Raw genomic sequence first — 26,258 nt, 5'->3', positions numbered from 1 at the left:
GCCTGTGGGATCACCTCCTTGACTATATCCTTGAGGAGCCTAGTCATCTGTGGAGAATGCTTGAGTAGGAGGAAGCATTAGAAGAAGTGGTCCTTAAAAGCTGCCGGATCTCGAGGGTGAGGGAGCGGGGAGGGCCTCAGCAGCGCTGGGCCTCCATCCATGATCGAAGCGCTGAGGCACCTGAGGCATGTAGCTATAAGGCTGCAATGGGTATATGTATCCCTGCAGAGACCTACTGCCTGTGCCATAAAGTCTGCTTCCGCTTCCAGAGGGAAGAAGACCAGAACCTTCTTGCATGGTTCACTCAATGGTCCTGAGACCGGGGTAGGACCGAGCCGTATCCAAGAAAGCTGCCGGTCTAGCAGGCTCTGCCACATGCTATCCGCCATCTTGGGGCATTGCATCACGCCCTGGGTGGCAGGGCGCAAAGTCAAAGTGCAACGTGCTGGCTCAGACGTGGGAGGACACGTCTTGGCCATCGAACCTGAAACAGAAGCGTCGACATCAGAGGTAGCTCCAGTAGGCCCCAAGCCCTTGGCCTGCTGGTCGGTAGTCGAATCGCCCCGACTCACGACCTCAGAGGAGACTCTGGTAGGCTGTGCGCCCTCAGCAACTGAGCTGGTAGTCATGCTGGATCATGCTAAGAAGTAGACGATTATTTGCCCCGAGGGGCCGATTAGGGTGACAAACTTGATCGCCCCTACGTGGACCGCCCTGTGGAACTCCTGAGTCCCTCGGCTTGGGAGCCAGTAGCCTTCGAGTCCAGGGTACCCTTGCCAGTGGAAACCCCTGAAAAAATGTTGGAAAATAACCCAGATTTTGAGGAGGCTCTGGTCGAAGTACCCAAAGAGACCGGAAATGCATCCGATGAATCAAACATTGATGGGTTTAGTGGCGGGAGGGAGAAAGGTCTCTGAGATTTACAGGGTGATTACATGGAAGGATGATGGGAAATGGCCCAGAATTAGACAAGCGTGGGATATAGATGCAGATACACACTTTACTGATGAGGAATGGGCAAGCATGCTTAGGCACATGAAGAAGGTTTCCGTTGGAGACTCGGGGTAGATGAAGGATCTGATATACAAAAGTGGTGGGGTTGCAGCAAAATATTTTATTTCTGGAAAAAGGTGGTGGAAAAATTGACTAGGCTGATGGATATAACGGTTCAGTTGTCAATTGAGCACTGTCTGTTGGGTCGAATTCCGATAAGGAGAAAGAGGTATTCCAGTGACCAAACTTGGGGCATTAAGGTTACTGTTGGCTTGGAAATCCACAGCTGGACCGAGCTTTGTGGATGTCAAAAAATGGGTCAGGGCTGAAACGTATGTCAGGACTGTTGGACATGTAGTGAATGATTGGTTGAGTGAGCCTTCAGACTTGTACCCACCTTGAGGTTGTTTTAAGAAATATGTGGGGTGGGGGCGTGGTTAGGCGGTACGCCATGCGGTCGTGTTTGCCGTGAGCTCCACGATAAGGTGCCCAAATTATAAGATGCTGAAGCACTGAATCGAGACTTTTCACCCGATATTTACTTCCAGAGATGAGCTGCATCGGCTGAACGAGGAATGTGGAGCTGATTGCCCCACATTCGGAGGCTTTTTCCTGAAGTTGAACGGCGCGGCTTCTGGGGGAAGATGGCAGCGCACGCCAACACGGGCGAGCTGGAGCCCTGCGCTGGTCCTCCAGCCGAGACGAACAGAGAGGAAAAAGCTGACACCCCCCGGCGCGGCATTGTGGAGGCGCACGACATGGAGCTTCCTGCTGGTGACCCAGGTGGGGCGAGCGGTGGACCAGCAAGCTGGGCTTGGGGCTCCGGCGGGAGCAGTGTTTTCCTCCTGGACCCACGCGTCTGAAGTTGTACTTCCCGCCGGACCGGCTCGTCTTCACCGACTTCACTGATTTCCCTCGCGGGCTGGAGGAGGCAGGACCCTGTACAGAGCTGAGCCATCCACACTGTGAGCAGAGCCCTGGAGGACTGGAGCGCTTGCGGATGATACGCTCCACGCCGCAGCCCCACCATCTGCGGCCGCTTGGTGCCCACCTCATTCTGAATTGGTTCCCTGCTGCTGGGCCCGTGTCAGGCTCAGTGAGCGCCCTCATCATATCGCGCCGGATCGCCCGCCTGAAACCGGGCGCCATTGGAGGCCTTCGGAGACAGCAGGCGCGGGCCCAAGCCTCTGGTTGTCTCGGCCCACAAATAGCCCGGAATACACTGGCACACAAGAGCTGCAGAAAGAAGGTTGTGCCCGCACGCCCTTGGGGGGACTATTGGGAAGGCTAGCCAGCGGGGAGATGCGTGGTCACCCGCTAAAACCTTTGGGGTTCTCCAGTTGAATGTCGCTGGAGGTATGGACTCAGTAATAGAAGCGTTCCCACGGCAGGCGCAGGAACCTTGGGGAAAGGACACCCCCCACTGTCCCATATGATCCAAGCCAGGGGAACAAGATCAATACCTGCTGAGCTCCTGGAGGGATTTTCCATTTTCTTTCTGCACCTTTTAACCAATTATAAGCCCCTGCGCTGCACTAACGCAACTTACATTAGAGCAATGCCTAAAACTGCAGGAAAACGGAAAGCGCGTGGCATACAGTCCTTCCTGACACCGCAGCCGGCAACTCCTTCCTCATACATAGTCACAGCTGACATCCACCCGGCCCCCTCTATGACACAACATTCAAACATGGCCCTCTCCTGAAGTGACTTTGAGATGTTAAAGGCCTTCAAGCAAGACATTATTAAAGCAGAAATTAAAACCTCAAAAGACTCCCTAGCCCAGTCACTTGCGGACCTGACGTTGCACCTTGGGGGCCTTGAGACCAGAGTCAACGAGCTGGAAAACGTAACCTGTGTGCAGACGCATGACAGCGAGGTCCTGACGGAAAGGGTGAGGGTCATTGAAGCACAGCTGGAAGACATGTGGGCAAAACAGGCGGACCTTGAAAACAGGTCAAGGAGGAATAACGCGCGCCTCCGTGGTATCCCTCGGCAAATCTCGGATCAAGATCTGCCTGAATACGTGGAAACACCATTTAAATCCCTCCTGGATCTTCCACCCACTGAAGAGCTGATGCTGGACAGAACCCATCAGGTATATTCCTCGGCCCAGCTAAGAAGAAATCTACTGCCGGATGTCCTTACTCGTGTGCACTTCTTCCACAAGAAGGAAGAGATCATGTTGGCAGCCAGGAAGTCGGACTCGGTACAATTCCGGGGGTCAACGCTACAGCTCTTCCAAGATCTTTCCCCATACACCTTTGCAAATCGAAGATGGCTACAGAAGGTGACGGCCTGGCTACAAGCTAAAAAGATCCGATACCGCTGGGGGTTCACGTGCAAGTTAATTTTTGACCTTCACAATCAGAGCACTACATAATCTCTACAGAGGAAGAGGGAAGTGGGCTAATGTCAGAGTCAAACAACGAAGATGCCTCTAGGCCTCGCTCCCATGATTCGACGGACTCCACCTTCAGCCCTACGCCAAAGGACAGGCGGAGAAAGCACCGGGGCTGGCATCGACTAGGGGCACCCCCACACCAGGAAACGGAAGCCACAGAAGAGGTGGATAAGCGACGTGAACCTGAGGCCCCCTTGATGTCGGAAGGAGACAATTTTAGTGCCAGCTGAACCCAGGAAACGCCTGGCCTGACAACAATCAGCAAGAGGGAAGTTTAGGCTTCTCACTTATTCATGCACAGCTAATGGCATCTCCTCTGATCTGAGGTTCCTGGGAATGTAGTGAAGTAGGCCAACCCGACAGGCAGAACTTGCGGTTGCTGGTCAGGTGGATCCAGAGATATGCACCAGCTCTTTTCTCCCCATGGCCCTTTACACTGCTTACTTAAGTCTCACCTAACTAGTGGACCATGGCAAGGCCTCACTTTGGACTGGCCTGCATGTTTAGAGAGCAACCCGGGGAATCACGGTTCCTGAATGCTAGATGCTAGTTTGACTGATGGTGATAGAAGTTCTCGTAGAATAGCAGATTTGGCCACCTGAAATTGAGGTCGATACGAGCTTCAACTACGGTGTTTCATTTTTCTTATTTTGTATGTTTTATTTATGTCCTTTGTTTTTCTAACTCAATGTCAATGGGCTTGGTTTACGGCCCGACACACCGCACAATACTCGTAAACTGCATCACAGCGCAGGGTTTCCGGGGGTGCCTCTTTCATGACCCCTCCCTCCCTGACTCCTCTGCTGGTCATCATATAAGGCATGATATTTATAGGGCACAACCAGGAGGGTTGGGAGATGGACGACGAACTAGAGAGTTCTCCCAGGTGTATGAAACACTGCCACTAAACAGATCACAAAAGCCTAAGCGAATCCAGAATGGCAACCCCGGACGTTAAATGCATCACCCTTAATGTGCAAGGCTTAAACTGCCCCCTAAAACGTAACGCCTTTTTTCATAGATTAGCGACTCTAGACGCAGCAGTCTTATTTCTCCAAGAAACCCACCTTCAGCCCGCTGATGAATTTCGCCTTAACAGAATAACAGCATTTACCTTACAAAGTTTTTCGCTTCCAGCGGCCTGAAGAAACGGGGGGGCTTGGAGGGGGTGGGAGGAGTTGGTGGGTTGCCATTCTGGTGCGCAAGGGCATCCCTCACAGGACACTAGAAGTGGTCCGAGATGAAGAGGGGAGGTTCCTACTAGTAGTGGCTATGTTAGATTGGCACAGAATTAAACTGGTCTCCATATATGCACCGAATGCTAAGCAAGATGTATTTATTGCTAAATTATCTAAAGCTCTGTCTGATCATGCAGAGGGGGAAATAGTTTTAGGGGGCGACTAATGCAGTAATCAACCCCTTAATGGATAAAACATTGCCACCAACGGCCAATGACAAAAGCAACTTTAGACACTTATCACACTGCTGCAGGAACACTCACTCATTGAGGTGTGGCGTTATTGCCATCAGGAGGAGCGGAACTATACCTATTTCTCTGCGGTTCACAAGGGGTTCTCCAGGCTAGATATGTTTTTGTTAAACCTCAGACTCACTAATCCCTTCTGTGATAGATGCAGAAATACTTCCAGAAGCCCTTTCAGATAATGCCCCAGTGAGACTAACAATATCCCCACTTCAGGCAACTCCACCCCAGAAGCCCCCCTGGCGACTAAATTATTTCCTATTGGAAGATCCATTAATTCGAACTCATAAGGGAAGCTATGGAACTATAATTTAATGAGAACGATACTGGCAACATGAGCTGCAACATGGTATGGGAGGCTAGCAAGGCAGTGATTAGGGGGCACTTGATTGAACAGGCGGCACAAAGGGAGAGGGCCAGGAGGCTATTGTAAGTTCAATTAGAGGGAGAAGCTTACAGGCTTGAAGAGATACATAAAGAGAAGGGCTTGCGACGTTCCTTAAAGATCTGCTGATAGCTAGGAAGGTGCTAGAGGCACACCACACGGGGAAGGCAGCTCACCATATGATGCTAACTAAGCAATACTTTTATATGAAGGGGAACAAAGCCAACAAATTACTGGCAGCTAAATTGAAAAAACAGACAAAGCGAAACAGGATAGACACCCTACGAGATGGTGAAGGCAGATATGTCTCCTCGGAGGATGGCAAACTCCAAATGATTGAAAAATTCTTTGGGGAACAGGGATCTCCGCATGTAGGAGATTTACAAACCTCCAAAGACTTCATAAAAGTGAACCTCCCACAGGTTACACAAGCCTTGGGGGATCCTCTGGAAGACCCGATAACCACACAGGAAGTGGAAATGGCAATCAAATTTCTTCCCCCCGGTAAAGCCCCGGGCCCAGACAGGTTTTCAAATAAATGTTATAAGACCTTCAGTGCAGAACTCACACCCCACCTCACAAAGCTATTTATTTTATGGGAAACAGGTACTGTTACACAGACAATGACTGAATCTGCTACGACCCGAATTCTGAAACTTGGGAAAGACCCAACAGAGTGCACATCCTACCGCCCTATAGCCTTGCTCAACACTGATGCAAAACTCTACATCAAAATCATAGCCCGGCGGTTGGGGGAGGTGCTGCCAGTAATAATAGATCGGGACCAGACTGGGTTTATCCAGGGTCGGTCTGCACACGACAATATCCGCCGAGCAATAGACCCGATAGCCCTGGCCCCCACAACCCCGGGCTCACTCTCATTATTATCCCTAGACACACATGGGGCGTTTGATAGCATGTCCTTGGCCCGGAATTTTCAAAACTAATCCTGTCAAACTTTCAGATCCCTTCAGCCCGAATACGAGCCAACTCACAATGGTAGGCCCAGATAGCCTTGGGTAAGGGAACCAGAAAGGGTTGCCCGCTATCTCCATTGGTATTTGCGTTAGCGATGGAACCCATAGCCAATCAGATTAGTCTTCGCCCGAAGATTCAGGGGTTCGAAGTCGGAGGGCAAAGTCACAAAGTTGCGTTATACGTGGACAATGTGCTTCGTTTTCTGAGAGAAGCCAGAACTACCCTTCCTGCCCTTATGGACCTACTTGCATAATTTGCGATGGTCTCAGGGTTTACAATAAATACAGCTAAATCAATGGGCTTGAACCTGTCCGAATCCCCCGACACCTTGGCCACCTTGCAGAATATACACCCTCTTCACTGGAAGTGCACAGGCATCACATACCTGGGGTGTGCACTTGAACCCAATTTATATGGCACTGTTGAAGGCCAATATCCCCAACCTCTTAAAAGACTCCAAGGAAATCTTGCAGAGATGGCTCTCACAAGAAATAACCTGGCTCGGACGCATTAGCGCAGTTAAAATGGTTCTGCTCCCTAGGCTTTTATATATGTTCCACGCCCTCCCTATACTGATTCCAGAGCGAGATTTTTTGAGCTACAAAAAGAGATAGGCCGCTTTATATGGCAGCGAAAAACATCAAGAATTCAGCGTAAGCTTCTAACTCACGAAAGGATGCTAGGTGGCCTGTGGCTTCCCTCCATTCCACAGTATTTTCGAGCAGCCTAAATAGCAGCCATCTGGTCAACTGAGATGCCAGCGAGACTACAAGATCTTGATGCTGATAACCTGCCCCTGACCTTTGACCAATGCAAAGAGAAATCTAATCTCCCAGAAACTGAAAGATTCAGGTATATACAGCTCTGTCATTGGATAATTAATTCCGAATACAAGACCGGTAGCCACAAGATCTCCCACGGGACTAGAACTAACAGTTTTGGAAGGCCAACACTCTCGCAGAATAGCGACTTGCTACCGTCTCCTTGAGAATGTTCCAGAGGACGAGAAACTCCCCTATATGTTGGCATGAGAGAGGGAGCTGGGGATCACTATTTCTCAAGAATCCTGGCAGATTGTCAAGGTGTACTGCAGTAAGGTATTCTTCCTTTCCTCTCCTTCCCCCAGAAGCTCACTGTCTCCAGAGCTCTGGTCCTCTCTAAGCTTGATACCGTAACAGCCTCTATCTAAATCTGCCTGCCTCTACTCTCCGCCCTATGCAACTTATCCAGAACAGGACTGCGAGACTTGTCCTTGGCCTCAAAACCAGGGGCCATATCTCTCCAGGACTGAAATCTCTGCACTGGCTCCCAGTGGCTGCGAGGATTAAGTTCAAAACCCTCTGCATTGTACACAAGGCCTTCTGTGGTCTGGGACCGCAATACCTTCACCTCTCTCTTCCTAAATATCTTCCTTCTCGAGCTCTTCGCTCATCCGCCTCCAACTCCCTCAGGGTCAGTCGCTTCTCCAAGCAACGAGTTGGTGGCAGATCACTCTCTTCGGCAGGGGCCTCTCTCTGGAACAGCCTTCCTGCCTCCCTGAAACTCGAGGAGAACCATCTCAGGTTCCGGAAGGACCTCAAAACCTTCCTCTTTGCTTCTGCTTTCTCTCCACCTCTCCCCTGCTGAACTCCCTACTGAAACTGCACTGGTTACCTGGCCATCCTTTCTGATCTCTCACCCAGGCCCCATCAATTGCCCACCTGGACTGCCCCCTGGCAACCCCTGCACCTGGTAACGGTTTTCCTTCAGTCCCCTACCAGCACTTACGCTTGCACTTCCTTGCACTTGCCACCAGCTGGCCGTTATTTATCTATTTATTCCACTTTCCCATGTACTGCACTTTTCCCTCTCCCTTCCCCCTCGCACTTTTCCTTTCCCCCCTTCCCATGCACTTGCGCGATCTGAATGACACCTGGCCTAGTAGGATCGTTGTCTGTCCACATTTTGATCCCCCCCTTGCCTCGTCGCGCCTTGAAACACTTGTGTATAAGCGCTTTATAAATGCCATATCATATCATATCATATGGGAAGGAGATCTTAAACTCTGTTTTCGTTGGTACTTCTCCCCGCAAAAGCTACACGCAATGAACCCAGACACATGTTGGCATAGCTGTGGGGATAGGGGGGACCTGAGCCATATGTGGTGGCATTGCCCTATCATACAATCTTTTTGGCTGGAAATTAGTTCAAGGATCAAAGAGATATGTGGGGCCCTATTACCCATGGATCCACAAATAATGCTGCTGGGCGATACACCAGAAGACGTGTCCTATCCGCTGTCGGGCCCAAGAGCTGAATTGATTACTGAACTACTTATGGCAGCTCGCCTCACACGAGCCTGCTTCTGGAAAGAGGTAGATGGCCCTCACATAGCCTACTGGTGGGTGAAGGTTTGGGAACTGCTTGGAATGGAAAAGCTAACGGCTACAATTGAGGGGAAGACATCCAAGTTCGCCGGCATCTGGGGGCCATTCTTGGAATATGTACCTGAAAAAGAACATATGTTTTTTCAGCCAAGACTGGTTAAATTCCTCCTTAACCCGTGACAAGGCTTGGATATAAGCGACCCGACCATGGACGGTTTGGAACAACGCAGAATATGCCTTCTTAGATCTTAATGATGTTAATTGTGACTGGTGTGTGTCCTTTTTTTTTTCCGTAGTTCGGTCTCCTCCTTTTGAAGCAGTACACTGTGTTAACCGGTTGATCAGACTTGCTCGAGCGTGATGATGAATGAATGAATATTAAATGTACTGTAATTAAGTTAAAATGAAATTTCGAATGATTTACAGAGGCAGTTAATGCTTTATTACTGTTGTGTATCATGCAATGAATTTCGTGTTGATCGAAGTTAAATATACCGGTAAAAAAAAAAACATGGGGGTTGGGGGGACTGGAACTTTTGGGAACCACGACATTGTTGATGCACTGTATCTCTGTTCTATTGTTTTGGTGTTATTACAAAAAATGTTTTAATAAAGCGATGGCTTGACTTTTTTTATTTTATTTTTTAAAAGAATGTCTTTGCACAGTGCACAGTCTTCATATGTGGTCTGTCGGTTAAAATGAACAAAATAGCTTCTAGATGGTTTTCTCTTCCCCTACGTTTGGAAAAGACCAATTATTCTTCCTATATTATACCAGTGGTTAAATCCCTCCAGTATCACTTTGCATTTACTTTCTGTATCCCACCATTAATGGCACTGGGACTCCCCAAAGCACATGTATTCCTTCCACTCCCTGGTTCACAGGACGTGTGTCCATACAGTTCTCTTAGATTCTTATATTGTGCATGGCTTCCACGGCCTTCATATACAGTGGGGTTCTTTTTTATATTCACTTGACTAGCATGGCCGTTCCACTCTTTTCGACTCTCACTCTCTTTGCAGCTTCGCCACCCTTGATATGCAGGGTTCACATCTCTCACATTCTGTTTTACCTGGGCTTTTTTCCCGTTCTACTTTGTAGCCTCCAGTTAGCGGGTCTTGGTCCTGATACGGCACCGCCCCTCCATGACATGGCCATAGTGCAGCTGTGTTTAAATAAGTAATTACAATCAAAAAAGGGGTATCCTTTGTGATGAGTCAGATGGTTCCCACAGAAAACCTGGCCAGGCACCTTTCCCATGTGGCCACGGAAAGGCAGACGCTTCCTGATCTTGACCCTGGGGGTGGTGTTCTGCGGGAGGATCACATGGGGTGTGGATCAGGTCAGGCGGAATGGGATAATACCATTACCAACTTTCCCATAAAACATCTACTATTAATGGCCTATTGTAAAATTGAAACCGTTGAAGGAAATATTAATTGTAACATTGGGGACTTAAAGTCCCACAATGCCCAAAGTACTGGGACTAGCAGGAGGGAATTTGAGGCACTAAACTGCATTAGTGATTGTAATGGCCCACACCTGAGTGGGATAGTGTGTATAAAAGCCCCCTCAGGTGCAGGCCATGAGAAGTAGCAGCAGGAGAAGCAGAAGGTGGAGTAATGGTCGACACTCCACGTTGCAGTGGCAGAAGAAGTTGCTGGAAGGTAGAGAAGCCAGGGACACCACTGTGTATGAAGTGGATGCCGGCTTCGTGAGGGTCTTTGGCCTTAGAGACCTTGTATGAAGAGGTTGCGCAGCGGCAATCTTTGTTTCGGAGAGCTATCCCACAGAGGACTTCGTATGCAGAGGTTGCATGGGGTCAGGGGAGCGTTTATTTGAAAAGTTTTCCCCCCAAGAAACGTGTGCTCCAATGGCAGACGAGCATCGGAATGCTCCCCCTGTACACTGCACCCTGTCCCCGACATCCATTTCCTCACTTGCGCTTCCCTCCCGCCTCCCAGCCCGCCCACCATCCCCGATTGGCCATTCCCCAGCAATGCACTCGATGTAGCGACCCGCACTACACTGTGTTAGTTTCTTTTTTGAAAATCCGGTGAGCATTTTTGATCTCTGCTGAGACCCTCCTGGGCCTCCATTTTGGTCATTTGTTCCCTGCTTGAGCCTCCAGCCCTCTGTACACCACACCCCATCCCTGACATACATTTCCTCACTTACGCTTCCCTCTTGCCTCCCAGTCCGCCCACCATCCACGATTGTCCACTCCCCAGTGCTGTACTAAGTCCCTCTAATCCTGATTGGAGTGTTAGATGGTCATAAGTGATCCTCCCAGGGCAGCCCTCTGGCCGGCAGCCCCTGTGGCTAAGGGCCCCAAGGCAAAGGGCGGCTCCAGGTTGTGCCTGCAGGTGTCAGCAGGGGAAGCCAGAAGCCAGCTGTCATCCAGCAACGACAAACAAGGTAGGAATGGCCAGGATGGAGAGTAGAGCAATCGCACTACTCTGATAGCCCTGCCACATTACAAACCTACATACACTGGGAAAGTATTGGGATTATTAGCTTGGTCCTTTAGAATAGTACTGTGATTATTAGCTTGTGCCTTTAGGATAGTACTGTGATTATTAGCTTGTGCCTTCTGGGATAGTATTTTGACTATTAGACTGCGCCGCACCCTTAGAGTTCACCACATACTGACTTAAATCACATCTAGAAAGCACTGCAACAGAATAGTACTGAGATTATTGAGTTATGCCTTCTAAAATAATACTGTGATTATAAGCCTGTACCTTCTAGGATACTACTATGATTATTAGCTTTGCCTTCTATGATAGTGCTGGGACTATTGGCGTCTGCCTTTCTAGGATAGTACTGTGATTATCAGACTGCGCTGCACGTTTGGAGTTTACCACATACTGACATGAATCATATCTAGAAAGCACCACAATAGAATAATACAGCGATTATTGAACTGTGCCTTTCTAAAATAGCACTGTGATTATTAACTTTGCATCCAGGATAGTACTGTGATTACCAGCTTGTGCCTTTCTAGGATAATACCAGGATTATTAGCGTGTGCCTCTCTGTGATAGTACTGTAATTACTGGCCTCCGCAACACCTGTACAGATTTGTGAATATTAATTTGAATCACATCTAGAAAACACCACAATAAGAACAAGGCTGGGATTATCAGCCTGTGCCTCTCGAGGATAGCACTGTAATCATCACCCTGTCCCACACTGGGATAGTACTGTGACTATTAGCCTGAACCAAACTGGGATGGCTCTGTGAATATTGGCCTGCATCACACCATTAGAGAATTGTTAAGAAGGCCTTTAAACCACATCTAGAGGATGCCACATTGGGACAGCACTGAAAGTATTAGCCCTGCCGCTCAGAGATGATACTGTGATCAGTCTGAGATGGTGCTGTAAACGGTACCATGCGTCGCACCCCAGAGATTTGTTTGTTGTTGTAAGTCTCTTCCAGGGAGAGCCACATAAGGGACACCCACTGTAATACCCTAGCAATATAATCCTAGTAGACCTCCCCAACCGGACAAACCCAAAACCCAAGAGAGTGACTGAATTACCCTAGTGATATCACCCAACTAGACCACCCCCAACAGAGAGAGCCCAAGCTTGTATCAGACAGTCCCCCACTCCCAGTCCAACACCACAGGACAGCCAGACCAAAAGCACAAAGTCTGACTGTGCAACAACGAACCAAACAAAACCAACCAGAAAAACGCTCAAAACTCAAAATGCTGTGAAACCGAATTGGACCAAAGGAAAGACAAAGTGCAGAAAGAACAAATCCAACTGAACACCACTGAAGACTCACAACTGCAGAACACACTCCCACAGACAAGAACGATAACAAAACCCGGTGCCGAGAGAAGAGAAAAATTCCTATACCTAAAACCATACTTCGCAAACAACCACTCACCGGAACAAACCGACCCAACTTACAAATCAAGAACGACCAACAACCAAACACAACCACGCAGAAGAAGAACAGACAAAGCTAGAGATAACAAGAACATAATCAACGCCCTAACACCTTACATCCCCAAAACAAGAGGAGCCTGCGCTTGACAACCACAAAATTTAGAAGAGGAGCCCGATGAAAACACAAACCCATGACTGAACTTAGAAGAGCTTTTCGACTACACACACACAACTGTACCAACACCTCAACTAGAGATCGACTTGGAAGGAAACCTAAACACCAGTCAGAAGACAACATCGACAATTAAGCACAAACCAAACTATACCTTAAAAATCCACTGCAACTTAATAAATGCAAGATCCATGTCAAAACACTCAACAGAGATCTCCAATCTTCCCTGCGACAACGGTATCGACATCCTATTCATCACAGAAACTTGGCTGGACGACAACTCCAAAATCACAATCCAAAGCTGCCTCCCCACCAACTTGAAATGCATTCAGTTAAACAGGAAAAATAAAAAAGGAGGAGGCCTCACAACAGCATTCAAAGATCACCTGAATGTAAAAACAGAAAAACCTCTTAACATTATGAACTGCGAATCCATGGTCCTACACCTATCGGCAAATCCCAAAACAAACATTACATTCATACTGGTTTACAGACCACCGACATACGATGCAACCTTCGTCGACAACTTCATAGAAGCCATCACCAACACCGCCATCCAACACAAGCATCTGATAATCCTGGGGGAACTTCAACATCTGGTTCGAAGAAAAAAAAATGCCAACTCTCAAAACTCACTAATTGGGCAGCTAACAACCATGAAACTACAACAGTTGGTCAAAGGGGCAACACACTCGGCAAGACACACCTTTGACACAATCTTCACCAAGAAAAAACCTATCACCACAGCACCAGCGATACAAATACTCTGGAGCGACCATCATTCCATTCGTGATCACACTACCAACCAAAGTCAGCAACTACCACAAAAAGAAACTGGAAAACCGTCAAAGCAAGCAACCTAATAGAACTGGAGATGACCAAATCTTCAACATCAGAAATGGAGAAGGCAGACCTAGACGGGAAAGTGGAGCTACTTCACGAATGGATTACTGATACAATTGAAAACATCTCCCCCCAAAAAACCATTTACCCCCTCAAGAAAAAAAGCAAAGGCAAGATGGTTCACCCCACTACTGAGCACCATGAAAAAGAACAAGAAGCTGGAATTGGAAGGAACAAGTTACTTACCTGTAACTGTTGTTCTCCAGCATGGGTCTGGCATGGATTCACATGCTCATGAATATTCCCCGTCGTCAGGCTGGGAATCCTCGGTAAAGAAAAAAAAAACAGTATCAGTTTCGTTTCTGATCTGTCTTTCGTAGTAATAACCAATCACTGGTCTCTGCGTCATACTGACCACAGCCAATGACTGCCCTCTACCTAAGCACCGCCTCTGGCAGCCATCTTCAGATTTGGAAGCACGTGAAGTGGCAGTATGACCAAGTGAAGAGCCGCAGAGGGGTAGGCGGGAGGGTTCGCATGTGAATCCATGCCAGACCCATGCTGGAGAACAACAGTTACAGGTAAGTAACTTGTTCCTTCTCCAGCATGGGGTCTGGCATGGATTCACATGCTCATGAATAAAGAATACATAGCAGTACACACATGCACAACCACGGGAGGTGGCAAAGGCTCAACATTAAGCATTACATCAAACTCAACATTAAGCATCTTACCTCCTCACCAGGCTCACCTCAGGCGAACAGGTTGCGCAGCACTGCTTGGCCGACCCTGGACTCCTCCCTGGAATCCCGATCGACGCAGTAGAATTTCGTGAAGGTGTGCGTCGACCTCCACGTAGCAGCCCTACATATGTCCAGCAGGGGCACACCAGAAAGGAACGCCGTGGTAGCTGCGATCGCTCTGGTGGAATGGGCTCTCGGACGGCCAGGTAGCGGTCGGTTTGCCAACCGATGACAGTACATGATACAGCCGGAGAGCCATCTGGAAATGGAAGCCTTAGAGAGCCTTCCCCTGATTGACAGGTCCAAAGTTCACAAAGAGTTGTGACGTCTTCCGAAAACACTTCGTGCGGTCCACGTAGAACTTCAGCGCTCTAGCCACATCCAGCGAGTGCAAAGTCCTCTCAGCCGGCGACGAAGGCGACGGGAAGAACACAGGCAACACCAAGGGTTCGTTGAGATGGAAGTCCGACGGTACCTTGGGCATGAAGGAGGGGTGCGTCCTGAGCACTACCCTCGTGTCGTGAAAAGTCAAGTACGGGGCCTTGCAGGAAAGGGCCTGGATCTCTCCCACCCGACGTGCGGAGGTGATGGCCACAAGAAACGCTGTTTTCCACGACAGAAACTTCAACGGGGCCGAGTGCAGAGGCTCGAACGGAGGTCCCATGCGCTTGGTCAGCACCACGTTGAGCTCCCACGCCGGGGCCGGAGCCTTCACCGGCGGGAACGATCTGAACAGTCCCTTCATGAACTCTTTCACCAGACGATGAGACCACAAGGACGTCCGCCCCGTGGTTCTGGTGTATCGGGAGATCGCAGCAAGATGAATCTTGATGGACGCGTGTGCCAGTCCAGCTTTGGCCAGCGTCAGCAGGTACGGCAGTACCTGGGGAGCCGTAATCCGTAGAGGGTTAATCTGTGCGTGGCACCAGACAGAGAACCTCTTCCATTTGTGTCCGTAGCATTTAAGAGTCGAGGACGCCCTGGCCTTTGCAAGAACCTCTCTGCAGTCGGCCGGTATGTCGTATCCTCCAAACTCTAGCGCTGCAGGAGCCAGGCCTGCAAGTTCAGCGATTTCGGCTCGTGGTGGAGGATGGCGCCTCCTTCCCTGGAGAGTAGATCCGCGTCCACCGGCAGCTTGATTGGCGGGGACGCTGACAAGTCCAGAAGGTCCGGGAACCATATCTGCCTCGGCCACGCAGGTGCGACGAGGATCATCCTGCACCGTGACCTCTTGAGCTGGTTGACGAGCCGGATTAGCAGTGGCAAAGGAGGGAACGCGTAGAGGAACAGGCCCTCCCAGGGGAACGAGAAAGCATCGCCCATGCTCCTCGCCTGGGGAAACCTGCTGGCGAACCTCTGGCACTTGGAGTTCGTCGCCGTCGCGAACAGGTCGATCTGGGGTGTGCCCCACCGTCGGAAGAGGCGATCCAGTAGTTCCTGCCGTAGTTCCCACTCGTGGCACGAGCGCAGATCCCTGCTGAGTGAGTCGGCGATGGTGTTTTTTATCCCTGCCAGATGAAACGGCACCAGAAACATCCTTTGGGCGACGGCCCAATGCCACAGGTCCTGCGCCTCCTTGGACAGTGCTGGGGACCTGGTTCCGCCCTGTTTCCTGATGTAAAACATGGTGGTGGTGTTGTCGGTGAAGATCCTCACCACCTTGCCCTTGAGGGACGGAAGGAAGGACCTGAGGGCCCAGAACACTGCACGGAGCTCCAGGACGTTGATATGGAGGGACTTCTCTGTCGGGAGCCAAAGGCCTCTCGCGTGCAGATTTTTGGTGTGCGCTCCCCACCCTTCCAGGGAGGCATCCGTGGTCACTGTCTCCTGGTGGTCTGGGGTCTGGAAGTCCATGCCCGCCGTCAGATGCGCGCGGGTGCCCCACCACCGGACCGCTCGGCGGAAACTCTCGTCGAGTGTGATCCTCTCCTCGAAGCCGCCCGTCGTTTGGATCCAGCGCGCATCCAGGAACTCCTGCAACGGGCGCATCCGGAGCCTGCACATGGGAATGAGGTAGATGCAAGAAGACATCATTCCGAGGAGGGACTTGATGGACCTCACCTTGGCCGCGTCGGAAACCAACATCCGCTGTACCTTGCCCAGGATGGACCTGGTCCTTTCCTCCGACGGGGAGGCCAGAAGGGACACTGTGTCGAGCTTCGCTCCCAGAAACAGTGCGTTTTGCGCGGGTACCAGGTGGGACTTGGCGTAGTTCACGGAGAATCCCAGGTCCGTGAGAAGTTGGACGGTCCTTGCCGTGTGCTCCACGGCGAGCTCCCTCGTCTTGGCTCGGATGAGCCAGTCGTCCAGGTAGGGGTAGACGTGGATCCCCTCGCGGCGCAGCTGCGCCGCCACCGGTGCAAGGCACTTGGTGAATACCCTGGGTGCCGACCGTAGTCCGAAGGGGAGGGCTTTGAACTGGTAGTGACGCCCTTGGACCACAAACCTGAGGAATTTTCGGTGCCCCTTTAGGATGGGAATATGGAAGTAGGCATCCTCCAAATCCAACGACGACAGGAAGTCTCCTTCCTCCAGCTGACCCAGGACGTGCTGGAGGGTGACCATCCGGAACTTCTGCGCCTTGATGAACTTGTTCAGACGTCGCAGGTCTAGGATGGGGCGCCATCCTCCTGTCTTCTTCTATACGAGGAAGTATCTCGAGTAAACTCCGGAGCCCCGAAGCCTCTTTGGGACGAGTTCGATGGCGCCCTTCCTGAGCATCGCCTTTACCTCCAGGAGAAGCTGAGGGACGTGAAGCTCTTTCCTGGCCACGGGGGGGACGCGCGGGCACCTTCTTTGAAACTCGAGCGCGTGGCCCCGGGCTAAGGCGTCCAGCACCCAACGGTCGGTGGAGATGGACTCCCACACGCTGACGAAGCTCGCCAGCCGGCCTCCCACCGGGGTGCTTCGGTGGGGCCCCGACCCCACGGCCGGTTCAATCCTGTTTCGACGAGGCTTTGCCGCCTTGACCTCCTTGGCGACGACGGCGGGGTCCGCCAGACTTGCCTCGTCCTCTGTAGGCCTCCTGAGACAAAGAGCTGGCCGCTTGACGGTAGGTGGAGAAACCGCCGCCGGAACCTTTGGAGGCGCCCTTGCCTCCGCTGCTCCGAAAGGGCGTCCGTCGTTGCTGCAGAACCCCAAGGGCCCGGGCCGTCTCAGTGTCCGCTTTAATGGCCTGAAGGGAATCGTCCACTGTTTTCCCAAACAGGTTGTTCCCATCGAACGGCATGTCCAGGACTCTGGTCTGTACGTCTTGACGGAAGTCCGTAGCCTTGAGCCATCCACGCCGCCTAAGGCACACGCCGTTGCCCAACTGGCGAAACCCAGTGTCGGCGATGTCCGTCGCAATAGTGATGGCGTGGTCCGACGCCACCTCACCTTCCTGTAGGATCTCCAGGGCATCCGCCCTCTTGTCGTCCGGTAGGAAGTCCAGCAGGGGAGCCAGTTTGTACCATAGCTCCCTGTCGTAGCGGGCCATGATAGCCAAGGCGCTGGCCGCTTTAATCGTCGTCGCTGCAGACGAGATGACCCTGCGTCCCATAGCGTCCAATTTCTTTCCCTCGCCGTCCGGTGGGGAAGTCGATGTGGAGGCCGCACCCCCCCCCGCTTTCTTCCTGGCCGCCGCGGAGACGACTGAGTCCGGGGTAGGCTGCGCCCGGAGGCACAGGGGGGCCGCGTCCGGGACCCGGTACTTCTTCTCGTACCGGTCTCTTCTAGCTGGCGTCGTGGAAGGGTTCTTGAGGAGGGCAAGGCCCTCATCCCAAATGTCGTCCAGTAGAGGCACCGCGAGGACCGTCTTCCTCTTGGCCTCGCGCCGTTGATAAAGGAATCCTTCCTTTTTCTTCTCCTCAGGGCAGAGTTGGAAAAGCTCGGATGCCCTGGCGATCATGGAGTGGAACGATCCAATCTCGTCGGGCGGAGAAGCCCTGGTGGGAGGTGACGACGGTAGATCCTCGTCGTATAGCTCGTCGTCCGTACCCGTCGCTGCCGTGTCAGTCCCCGTATCATCCCCTCGGGTGGACGGGGAGGAGGGCTGGACGGGGCGCGACGGCTGAAAAGGAGGCGGAGGGTGGATCCTTCTTTTCTTGGGCGGGGGAACACCAGAAGGTCCCGGTTCAGGATCCCCCGACGGGAGAGGTTCCTCCGTCGGCAACGGTAGTCTCGTCCTTATCTCTGAGCATAAGGACTGTATAGCCAACAAAATGGCCGCCGAGTTGTCTTGCGGCGCTGGCAGAGGGGAATCCGACGGGCGATCAGGGGCCCCGTCGGCACCCTCGACGATGTCGTCGTCACCTGCGTCGGGATCCATCCCGACGGGCCGGTCTTCTTCCACGCCAAGGCCGTGGCTTAAGACCTCGATCAGCTCTTCCTCCGAGGTTGAAGCCGAATCTACGACGACGCCCTGCCCCCCCTTTTTCTTCCCCGCCGGGGATTTCACGGGGGTCCTATCGATGGGCACAAAAGAGGACTCCCTCCGAGGTGGCAGGGAGACTCTGAGCCCCGAGGTCACCACCACTGGTGTAGCCTCCACAGGCTGAGCCAGGGCCGCCGCAACAGTTTCGATAGAGGGCTTGGCCGGATGGATTAAGGCCTTCACCACCTTAGGTGCGCTCACCGCCTTATCCTTGAGGGGGGGGACACTGCCTCGCTCCCCCTCCGATGGGGCCTTCGAGCTCGACCGGGGCCTCTCCAGGAGCTTCGCCGGGTGCTTGCCCTTCCTCTTACCCGACCCAGAGCGTTGGCTCGTGGCTGAAGGTGCCGGGGAGGGTGCGCCCTGCCTGGCGCCCGTAGAGCCCGAGCGTTCGGCGCTCCCGGTGCCAGCGGACTCGCGGTGCTTGGCCTTGTGCTGGACCCCCGTCGCCGGGGCGTCCTCAAAGGTCTTAGAAGACCGCTCAGATTTCTTCCTCTTCTTCTCGCCTGACGGGCTCTTCCCTTCCAGCCAGTTGGCGAGACGTTGATGGCGGTCCTTCATGGTCCGCTCCGACATATTGCCGCAAAACGCACAGTCCTTCTCCACGTGCATCTTGTCCTCATGTAAGCAGTAGAGACAAAAGGAGTGTTCGTCCTCCTTAAAGACGTTCTGCAGCTGGCATCCAGGGCAGACCCTGAACAGCTTTCCGGGCGTCGAGCTTCCCTTCTCCTGGGCCATGCCTGGGCCTGAGAAGCTTCTGGAGTCCTCCAAAAGCGTAGCTCGACGAAATCTTCACCCTTGAGGGGCGCAGACGAATCCGACACGGGTCCCCGTTGATCGGATGGAGAGTCGGTGGAGCTTGAGGCTCTTTTGACCGAAAAAAACGAAGTTTTTGAGAAAAAACGTGAAAAAATAGCACTAACGCTCGAGAGCAATAGCACGAGGATCCCAACACATGAACGTGCGGTAAAAATCTGAAGATGGCTGCCAGAGGCGGTGCTTAGGTAGAGGGCAGTCATTGGCTGTGGTCAGTATGACGCAGAGACCAGTGATTGGTTATTACTACGAAAGACAGATCAGAAACGAAACTGATACTGTTTTTTTTTTCTTTACCGAGGATTCCCAGCCTGACGACGGGGAATATTCATGAGCATGTGAATCCATGCCAGACCCCATGCTGGAGAATGGAGGAAAGAATACGACAAGAAGAAAAAAAAAACAGTTCCAGAAACAAATCCAATCATATAAGAAGGAAATTCAAAAGGCAAAGAAAAAGGCATTATGATGACAGAATCACCAATGCCACCAACACACAAAAAGAAATGTTCAACATCATAAATGAAATGAGAAACCCACCAGGTTGTGACAACACTCCAATAACCTCACAGAAACTAAGCAACAACTTGGCAGACCATTTCAAAAACAAAATCAACGACATCTGACATATCAAACAAAACAGACCAACCAACCCTAACACTCAACCAACCAGACCTGACGAGAAGCCACAGCACAAACTCCAAAACTTCCCGGAAATATCAGTAGAGACATTCGTCAAGCTGGTAAAACACAGCAAGAAAGTAGGATCACCCATGGATCCCTGCCCCCTGACATCTAAACAAACCAATCCTCACACAAATGAACGCCATCAGAATATCACAGAAACCTCTTGAATCTGTCGCTCACAACAGGGACTGTACCACGATCCTTCAAATCAGCATATATTAAGCCACTTTTAAAAAACACAAGTGGCGATGTGGAACACCTCTCCAACTACAGACCGATTTCAAATAATCCCTACCTGGCAAAACTCCTAGAAACATACGTATACAAATTAACCCAAGAACATGTAGCAAGACACCAGTTGCTAGACCAAGCACAAATCGGCTTCAGACCTGCAAAAGGAACAGAATCAGCATTACTATCCATCTGGGACTCCAACACAACCTCGGTTTCAATTCTGCTCGACCTCTCTGCAGCTTTCGACACACTAAGCCATGACACCATAATCAAAAGATTTGAAGATATATGTATAACGTACCTGGCAATACTCTGGATTAAATCATTCCTAGCAGACAGAACAGAAACTGTTTGGATAAAACCCTTCAAATCTACTCCACGAGTTAATGACTGTGGAGTACCACAAGGATCCTCGCTATCACCACTATACTTCAACATCTACCAGACTCCACTAATCAGGAGCTTCAAAAAAATACAACATTACATGTTACAATTACGCAGACGACACTCAGATCATCTACAAAATTGAAGATACACAAGACGATCACTCAACCCTAGTAGAATGTCTAAAAGAAATCTTTGACTGGATCAATGCCAACAACTTTAAAATCAACCCAGGAAAGACAGAAGTCACGATTATATCCAAAAACCAAGAGAACACCACCTACATTCCCTGGCTGATGAAACTAGGAACTGCGCCGACACCATCTAAGGTAGTAAAAACCTGGTGTCCTAATGGACAACGCTCTAACCTTAGAACAAGTAAACGCAATAATTAAGAAATGCTTCTTCCTCCTTCACACAACAAGAAGAAACGTACCTTTCCTCTCCTACACCCACAAAACACTGACAATCGTCACCCTCATGTCAAGAATCGACTATGCAAACAGCCTCTACGTCGGGATGACAGAATACCTTGTGAAGAAATTACAATGCAACCGAAATGCAGCAGCTAGACTCCTCTTCAAGCTATCCAGAAGAGACCACATCACTCCAGCCTAAAAATACTACATTGGCTACCAATAAAACATTGTATCGCATTCAAAACAATGTGCATAACAGACAGGGCAATCAGAGGACAGGGAGCGGAATTCCTATAAAAGAAAATAATCTACAAGCTAACAAGAATCCTCAGATCAAGCAATGAAATCTGCCTGGAACCAAAACCATACATCAGAAAATAACTAGGGGGCTCCTCTTTCTCCCACCTAGCCGCAAAAACCTGGAACAACCTCCCGAAAGGAAAAAGAAACACCAAAGACCACCTAAAATTTAGAAAACTTCTAAAAACCTGGCTCTTCAAACCTCGGAACCAAATTGAAACAACAAAAAAACAATCAAACAGGAAACACAAAGAACAGACTGATAGAATATATGATGACACAGATAACACCCAGGACTGACTAAGGGAAACTCCTAGAAAAGCAAGAGAGACAATGCTAGGTGGAACAGAACACAAGCGATAACCCCATGAGGACAGGAAAATAGCATAAATGCCCAACACAACCAATAACCTTACCCACTTAGAAAGGACGTCGTTCGAAAGTAAATTAATCCAAAAGGACTAGGTTGCGGCAAAGACCAACTGGGATAAAAAGGGCTGGCCAAATACAAAGATGGGAAACATAAAAGTAGCTGACTTAGCATAATGATAGAGAGATGAGACAGCCTTATCATGCTGAAACTTAATCACTGAAAGGAAACTATCGTCTCTAAATCAAGAGGGAGACAATAGGAGTGCGCATTTCTCCTAACAAGGCTAACCAACCCCAAAAACGACTAAAAACCTCATCACTCCTCACACACGTCTCACCCACTAACTAAACACAACCACGTGCTTAAAGCCGCAGCAACCCGCATGCACTTCACCACACCGCAACAACAACCACACCACACATACCCCCACACAACAGCACACGACTGACTCAGAACCGAATACCACACCAATATGCTCGGCGAACAGTGTTAACCAAACTGAAGTTGCAAACAGTATTTCACAGCTCCCTTGCTCTTCTCCAAACTTTGTCCTACTAACACGCCTAACCTACCCCCCTTTTTTGTTTCAGATCCACCAGAGCGTCAGGGGACCAGTCTGGTGGTGATAGTGCACAGTACAAATATCCTTTAACATTAACAAGCCTCAGAAATATATATTTTTTCTAACACACAAATATGTTGGCTGTTCTTTTGTTGTCAATGCAAAAGGTGAATGTATGACTTCTTGGCTCATATATTGTGGTCTGATAATTCAGAATGTACAGATCATATACTGGTAATAAACATTTATTTTTCAAATGGAAAAAAGACAACCTACGATCTGCGCCGTCTTTGCCAGATAGCTCATGGCCAGTCTGACAGGATAAGAAAGAAAAAAAGAAAAAAGAAAAGCATTGACACTGCCTAAGCTCATCTTAAAACGCAGGTCCATGGTTCTATGAATAAATAACATGAAGGGTGTTTGCCTCATATCACCTACAGTGCATGAGTGCAAATGACATTAAAATGAAAAAACAAACAAACACTGAGGAATGACAAAGGGGCACCTGCCTCTCTTCCACCATAGCCGGTGGACGTTGAACTTTCAAGTAGGCCGGCAATTTTATTCTTGGGGAGCCAATGTACATTTGCTTGCACCCCATACTGCAACTGCCTGTGCATTAGTCTTCTTTTCGTGGGTGTTTAGCCAAAGTTTTGTTGGGCTTTTCCCCTCAACATTATACATGTGGAATGGGAACCTAAGCTATTCACATGCATAATGGAAACCCATGAACTCTTACTGCCTTATGGAAAGTGGCACTGCACATAAAAAGTGCAATGTTTGCCCATGTTGATTGAGGTGAACGTAGAAAGGTGTCTAAACCCATATTAGTTGTGGTTGTTCCATTCTGGGAAAAGTTTAAACATGAGACAAAATTGGTATCCTCAGCGATTGCTCTTTAAAAAAATAAATGTTAAAAACACAGGTTGCAAATGGGGAATTTTGTGTGTTGGGTATTATTTAAATGTCATGTCATTTTGATTCATATACATTTGGTGTGGTTTTACGAATCATATAATTTTCAGGGAGCTGGTTCCTGACATTGTTTACAGATTGTTGAGGTGCTGCTCACAAACCTGCCCAGGCACAAACCCCAGCCCAATCTTGATCTTAGCTACACTCTCATAAATGTTGTATAGCCATCCCCTGGATTGCCTTTTGCCTTTTTTGCAGGTTGCCTTATTGAACATCTCTAAGTTATAGCCACACAAGGGGTGCATTTCATTTTCAGGTTTTATTTCTCCCTGCACTCACCTAGTGCCTAATAACGCATAGCGCCATAAGGGTGGAACTTGCCCTTAGTATCAGATTCAATCACTCTGGCTGCAGTTGTAACCCATTTAAAAAGTTTCAACCTTTTCCTGAACAGAACAATGTCAAACTCTTACCTTCTACTCAAAGCTTGGGTTTCAGCTTTCAGAACATCAGCTATGTATTTAAGCAGAGCCCCATGAACACCCCTCCGTTCAGTGAAGTCCATTTCTTGCTGGGACATTGGGTGACAGAAGTCGTCGTGATCAAGACACGACCTAAAACAGTGATGACAAATAAAACCCTTTCATAGCTATAAATAACGAATAATCGTGTTTCCCTTTTCATAGTTATTATGAACTGTAGGTTATCTTTCACAGTATTGAATATTTTGGTATCGCTTACAGAACAATGCTATCAAACAATTTAACTGTAAAGCAAATACATGAAACGGGACAGAACAAGTAGCACAAAAAACGATTAAACAAGTACAACAAAGCCAATAGTCTGGTTTTGTTTTCACAGTTAAAAGCCTCCATGTGCTCAGCCCAAAAATGATTTTGCTTTTTTAAACAAATCAGTTCAGCCAAGAAGAAACCAGTTACTTACCTGTAACAATTGTTCTCCAGCATGGGTCTGACATGGATTCACATGCTCATGAATATTCCCCGTCGCCAGGCTGGGAATCCTCGGTAAAAGAAAAAACAGTTTCACTTTCACTTACAAACTGTATTTATTCTTTAAATCAATCACTGTCCTCTGGGTCATACTGCCCCCATCCAATGAGCACTCTCCCTAAACCCCTCCTCTGGCAGCCACCTTCAGATTTGGTAAGCATGTAAAGTGCCAGTATGACCAAGAAGAGCCACAGAGGGGTAGGAGAGAGGGTATGCATGTGCATCCATGCCAGATCCATGCTGTAAAACAATAGTTACAGGTAGGTAACTTGTTCCTTCTCCAGCATGGGATCTGGCATGGATTCAAATGCTCATGAATAACAAATACATAGCAGTACAACATTACACAACCACAGGAGGTGGCAAGGCTCAACAGAAGCAATTTACTTTTACATCTGGAACAGACGCACCTCAAGTGAGCAGATTGCGTAGCACTGCTTGGCTGACTCTGGACTCCTCCCTGGAATCCCTGTCAACACAGTAGAACTTTGTGAAGGTGTGCGTGGGCTTCCACATAGCAGCCCTGCAGGGGCACACCAGACAGGAACACTGTTGTCGCAGCGATCACTCTGGTGGAGTGGGCTCTCAGTTGGCCGGGCAGCAGTCGGTTCGACAACCGATGACAGTGCGCGATGCATCTGGCGAGCCACCTTGAAATGGAAGCTTAGGACAGGGCCTTCCCATTGTTCACAGGAACAAAGTTCACAAACAGTTGTGAAGTCTTCCGAAAACTCTTCGTGCACGTTACGTAGAACTTCAAGGTACAAGCAACTTCCAGCGAGTGCAAGCCCCTTACTGCCGGAGACTTAGGCTTTTGGGAAAAAAAAAGAACACCAAAGGCTTGTTGAAGTGGAATTCCGACGGAACCTATGACATGAATGAAAGGGTGCGTCTGCAGCACTGCCCTCGATTCGTGGAAAGTCGGGTATGGTTGCTTGCAGAATAGGGCCTGGATCTCACCTACCCTCTTGGAAGAGGTGATGGCCACAAGAAAAGCCGTTTTCCATGAGAGAAACTTGAGGGGCCTGATGCATAGGCTCGAAGGGGTCCCCCATAAGCCTTGTCAGCACCACGCCGAGTCCCCACGCCGGGGCAGGAGCCTTCACCGGCGGGAAACATCAAAACAGTCCTTTGAGGAACTCCTTGAATAGTTGATGAGACCAGTGTGAAGACCTTGCTAGAGACCTGGTGTACCAGAGGACAGCCACCAGTACCTTGAAAGAGGCGTGCGCCAGTCCGGCCTTGGCCAAGGATAACAAATATGGAAGAATCTTTGGGGCTGTGACCTTCAGAGGGGTAATAAATCGAAGACCGGCACCATGTAGCGAAACGCTTCCACTTGTGACCGTAGCACTTCAAAGTCGACGACGCCCTGGCCTTGGCGAGGACCTCCCTGCAGCCCAAAGGCAACTCATATCCTCCAAACTCTAGTGCTGCAGGAGCCAAGCCATCAGGTTCAGCGATCCTGGGTTGTGATGAACGATTGTGCCTCCTTCTCTGGTGAGAAGATGCAGAACCACTGGAGTTTTGACCAGAGGCGAAGAAGACAAGTTGAAAAGGTCCTGATACCACATTTTCCACGGCCACGCCAGGGCAATGAGTATTATCCTGCATTGGCACTGTCCGAGCGTGTTGATGACACGAGGCAGGAGCGTCAACGGAGGAAACACGTACATGAACATCCCTTCTCACATAAACATCCCTTCCACTTCCCACATCTTTCCTAGGGACACATGACCCTTCAACTCTAGTAAAACTGTACAATGAAACTGTACTTACGGCTATTGATAATTTGGCACCACTCACCATAAGTAAAGCTAAGCCAGCGGCTCACCTTAATGTATGGTTCACACCTGCCTTAAAACCTCTA

The 26,258-nt window shown here is 49.7% G+C and overlaps 1 protein-coding gene across 1 annotated transcript in view; it reads right to left on the bottom strand.

The window, feature by feature from the left end:
- SLF1 (SMC5-SMC6 complex localization factor 1) overlaps window positions 1–26,258 on the bottom strand; it is a 1,342,282-nt gene that overhangs the window by 564,291 nt on the left and 751,733 nt on the right. Inside the window, exon 10 of the mRNA XM_069627641.1 lies at window positions 23,849–23,989. Within this exon, the coding sequence (XP_069483742.1) occupies window positions 23,849–23,989 (141 nt within the window). The remainder of the gene's footprint in view (window positions 1–23,848; window positions 23,990–26,258) is intronic.

Source organism: Ambystoma mexicanum, chromosome 6p, assembly GCF_040938575.1.
Source record: "Ambystoma mexicanum isolate Mex_15411 chromosome 6p, UKY_AmexF1_1, whole genome shotgun sequence".
Taxonomy (NCBI): Eukaryota; Metazoa; Chordata; class Amphibia; order Caudata; family Ambystomatidae; genus Ambystoma; species Ambystoma mexicanum.
Note: the sequence above shows the minus strand (reverse complement) of the source record. Positions and strands in the feature narration are given on the sequence as shown.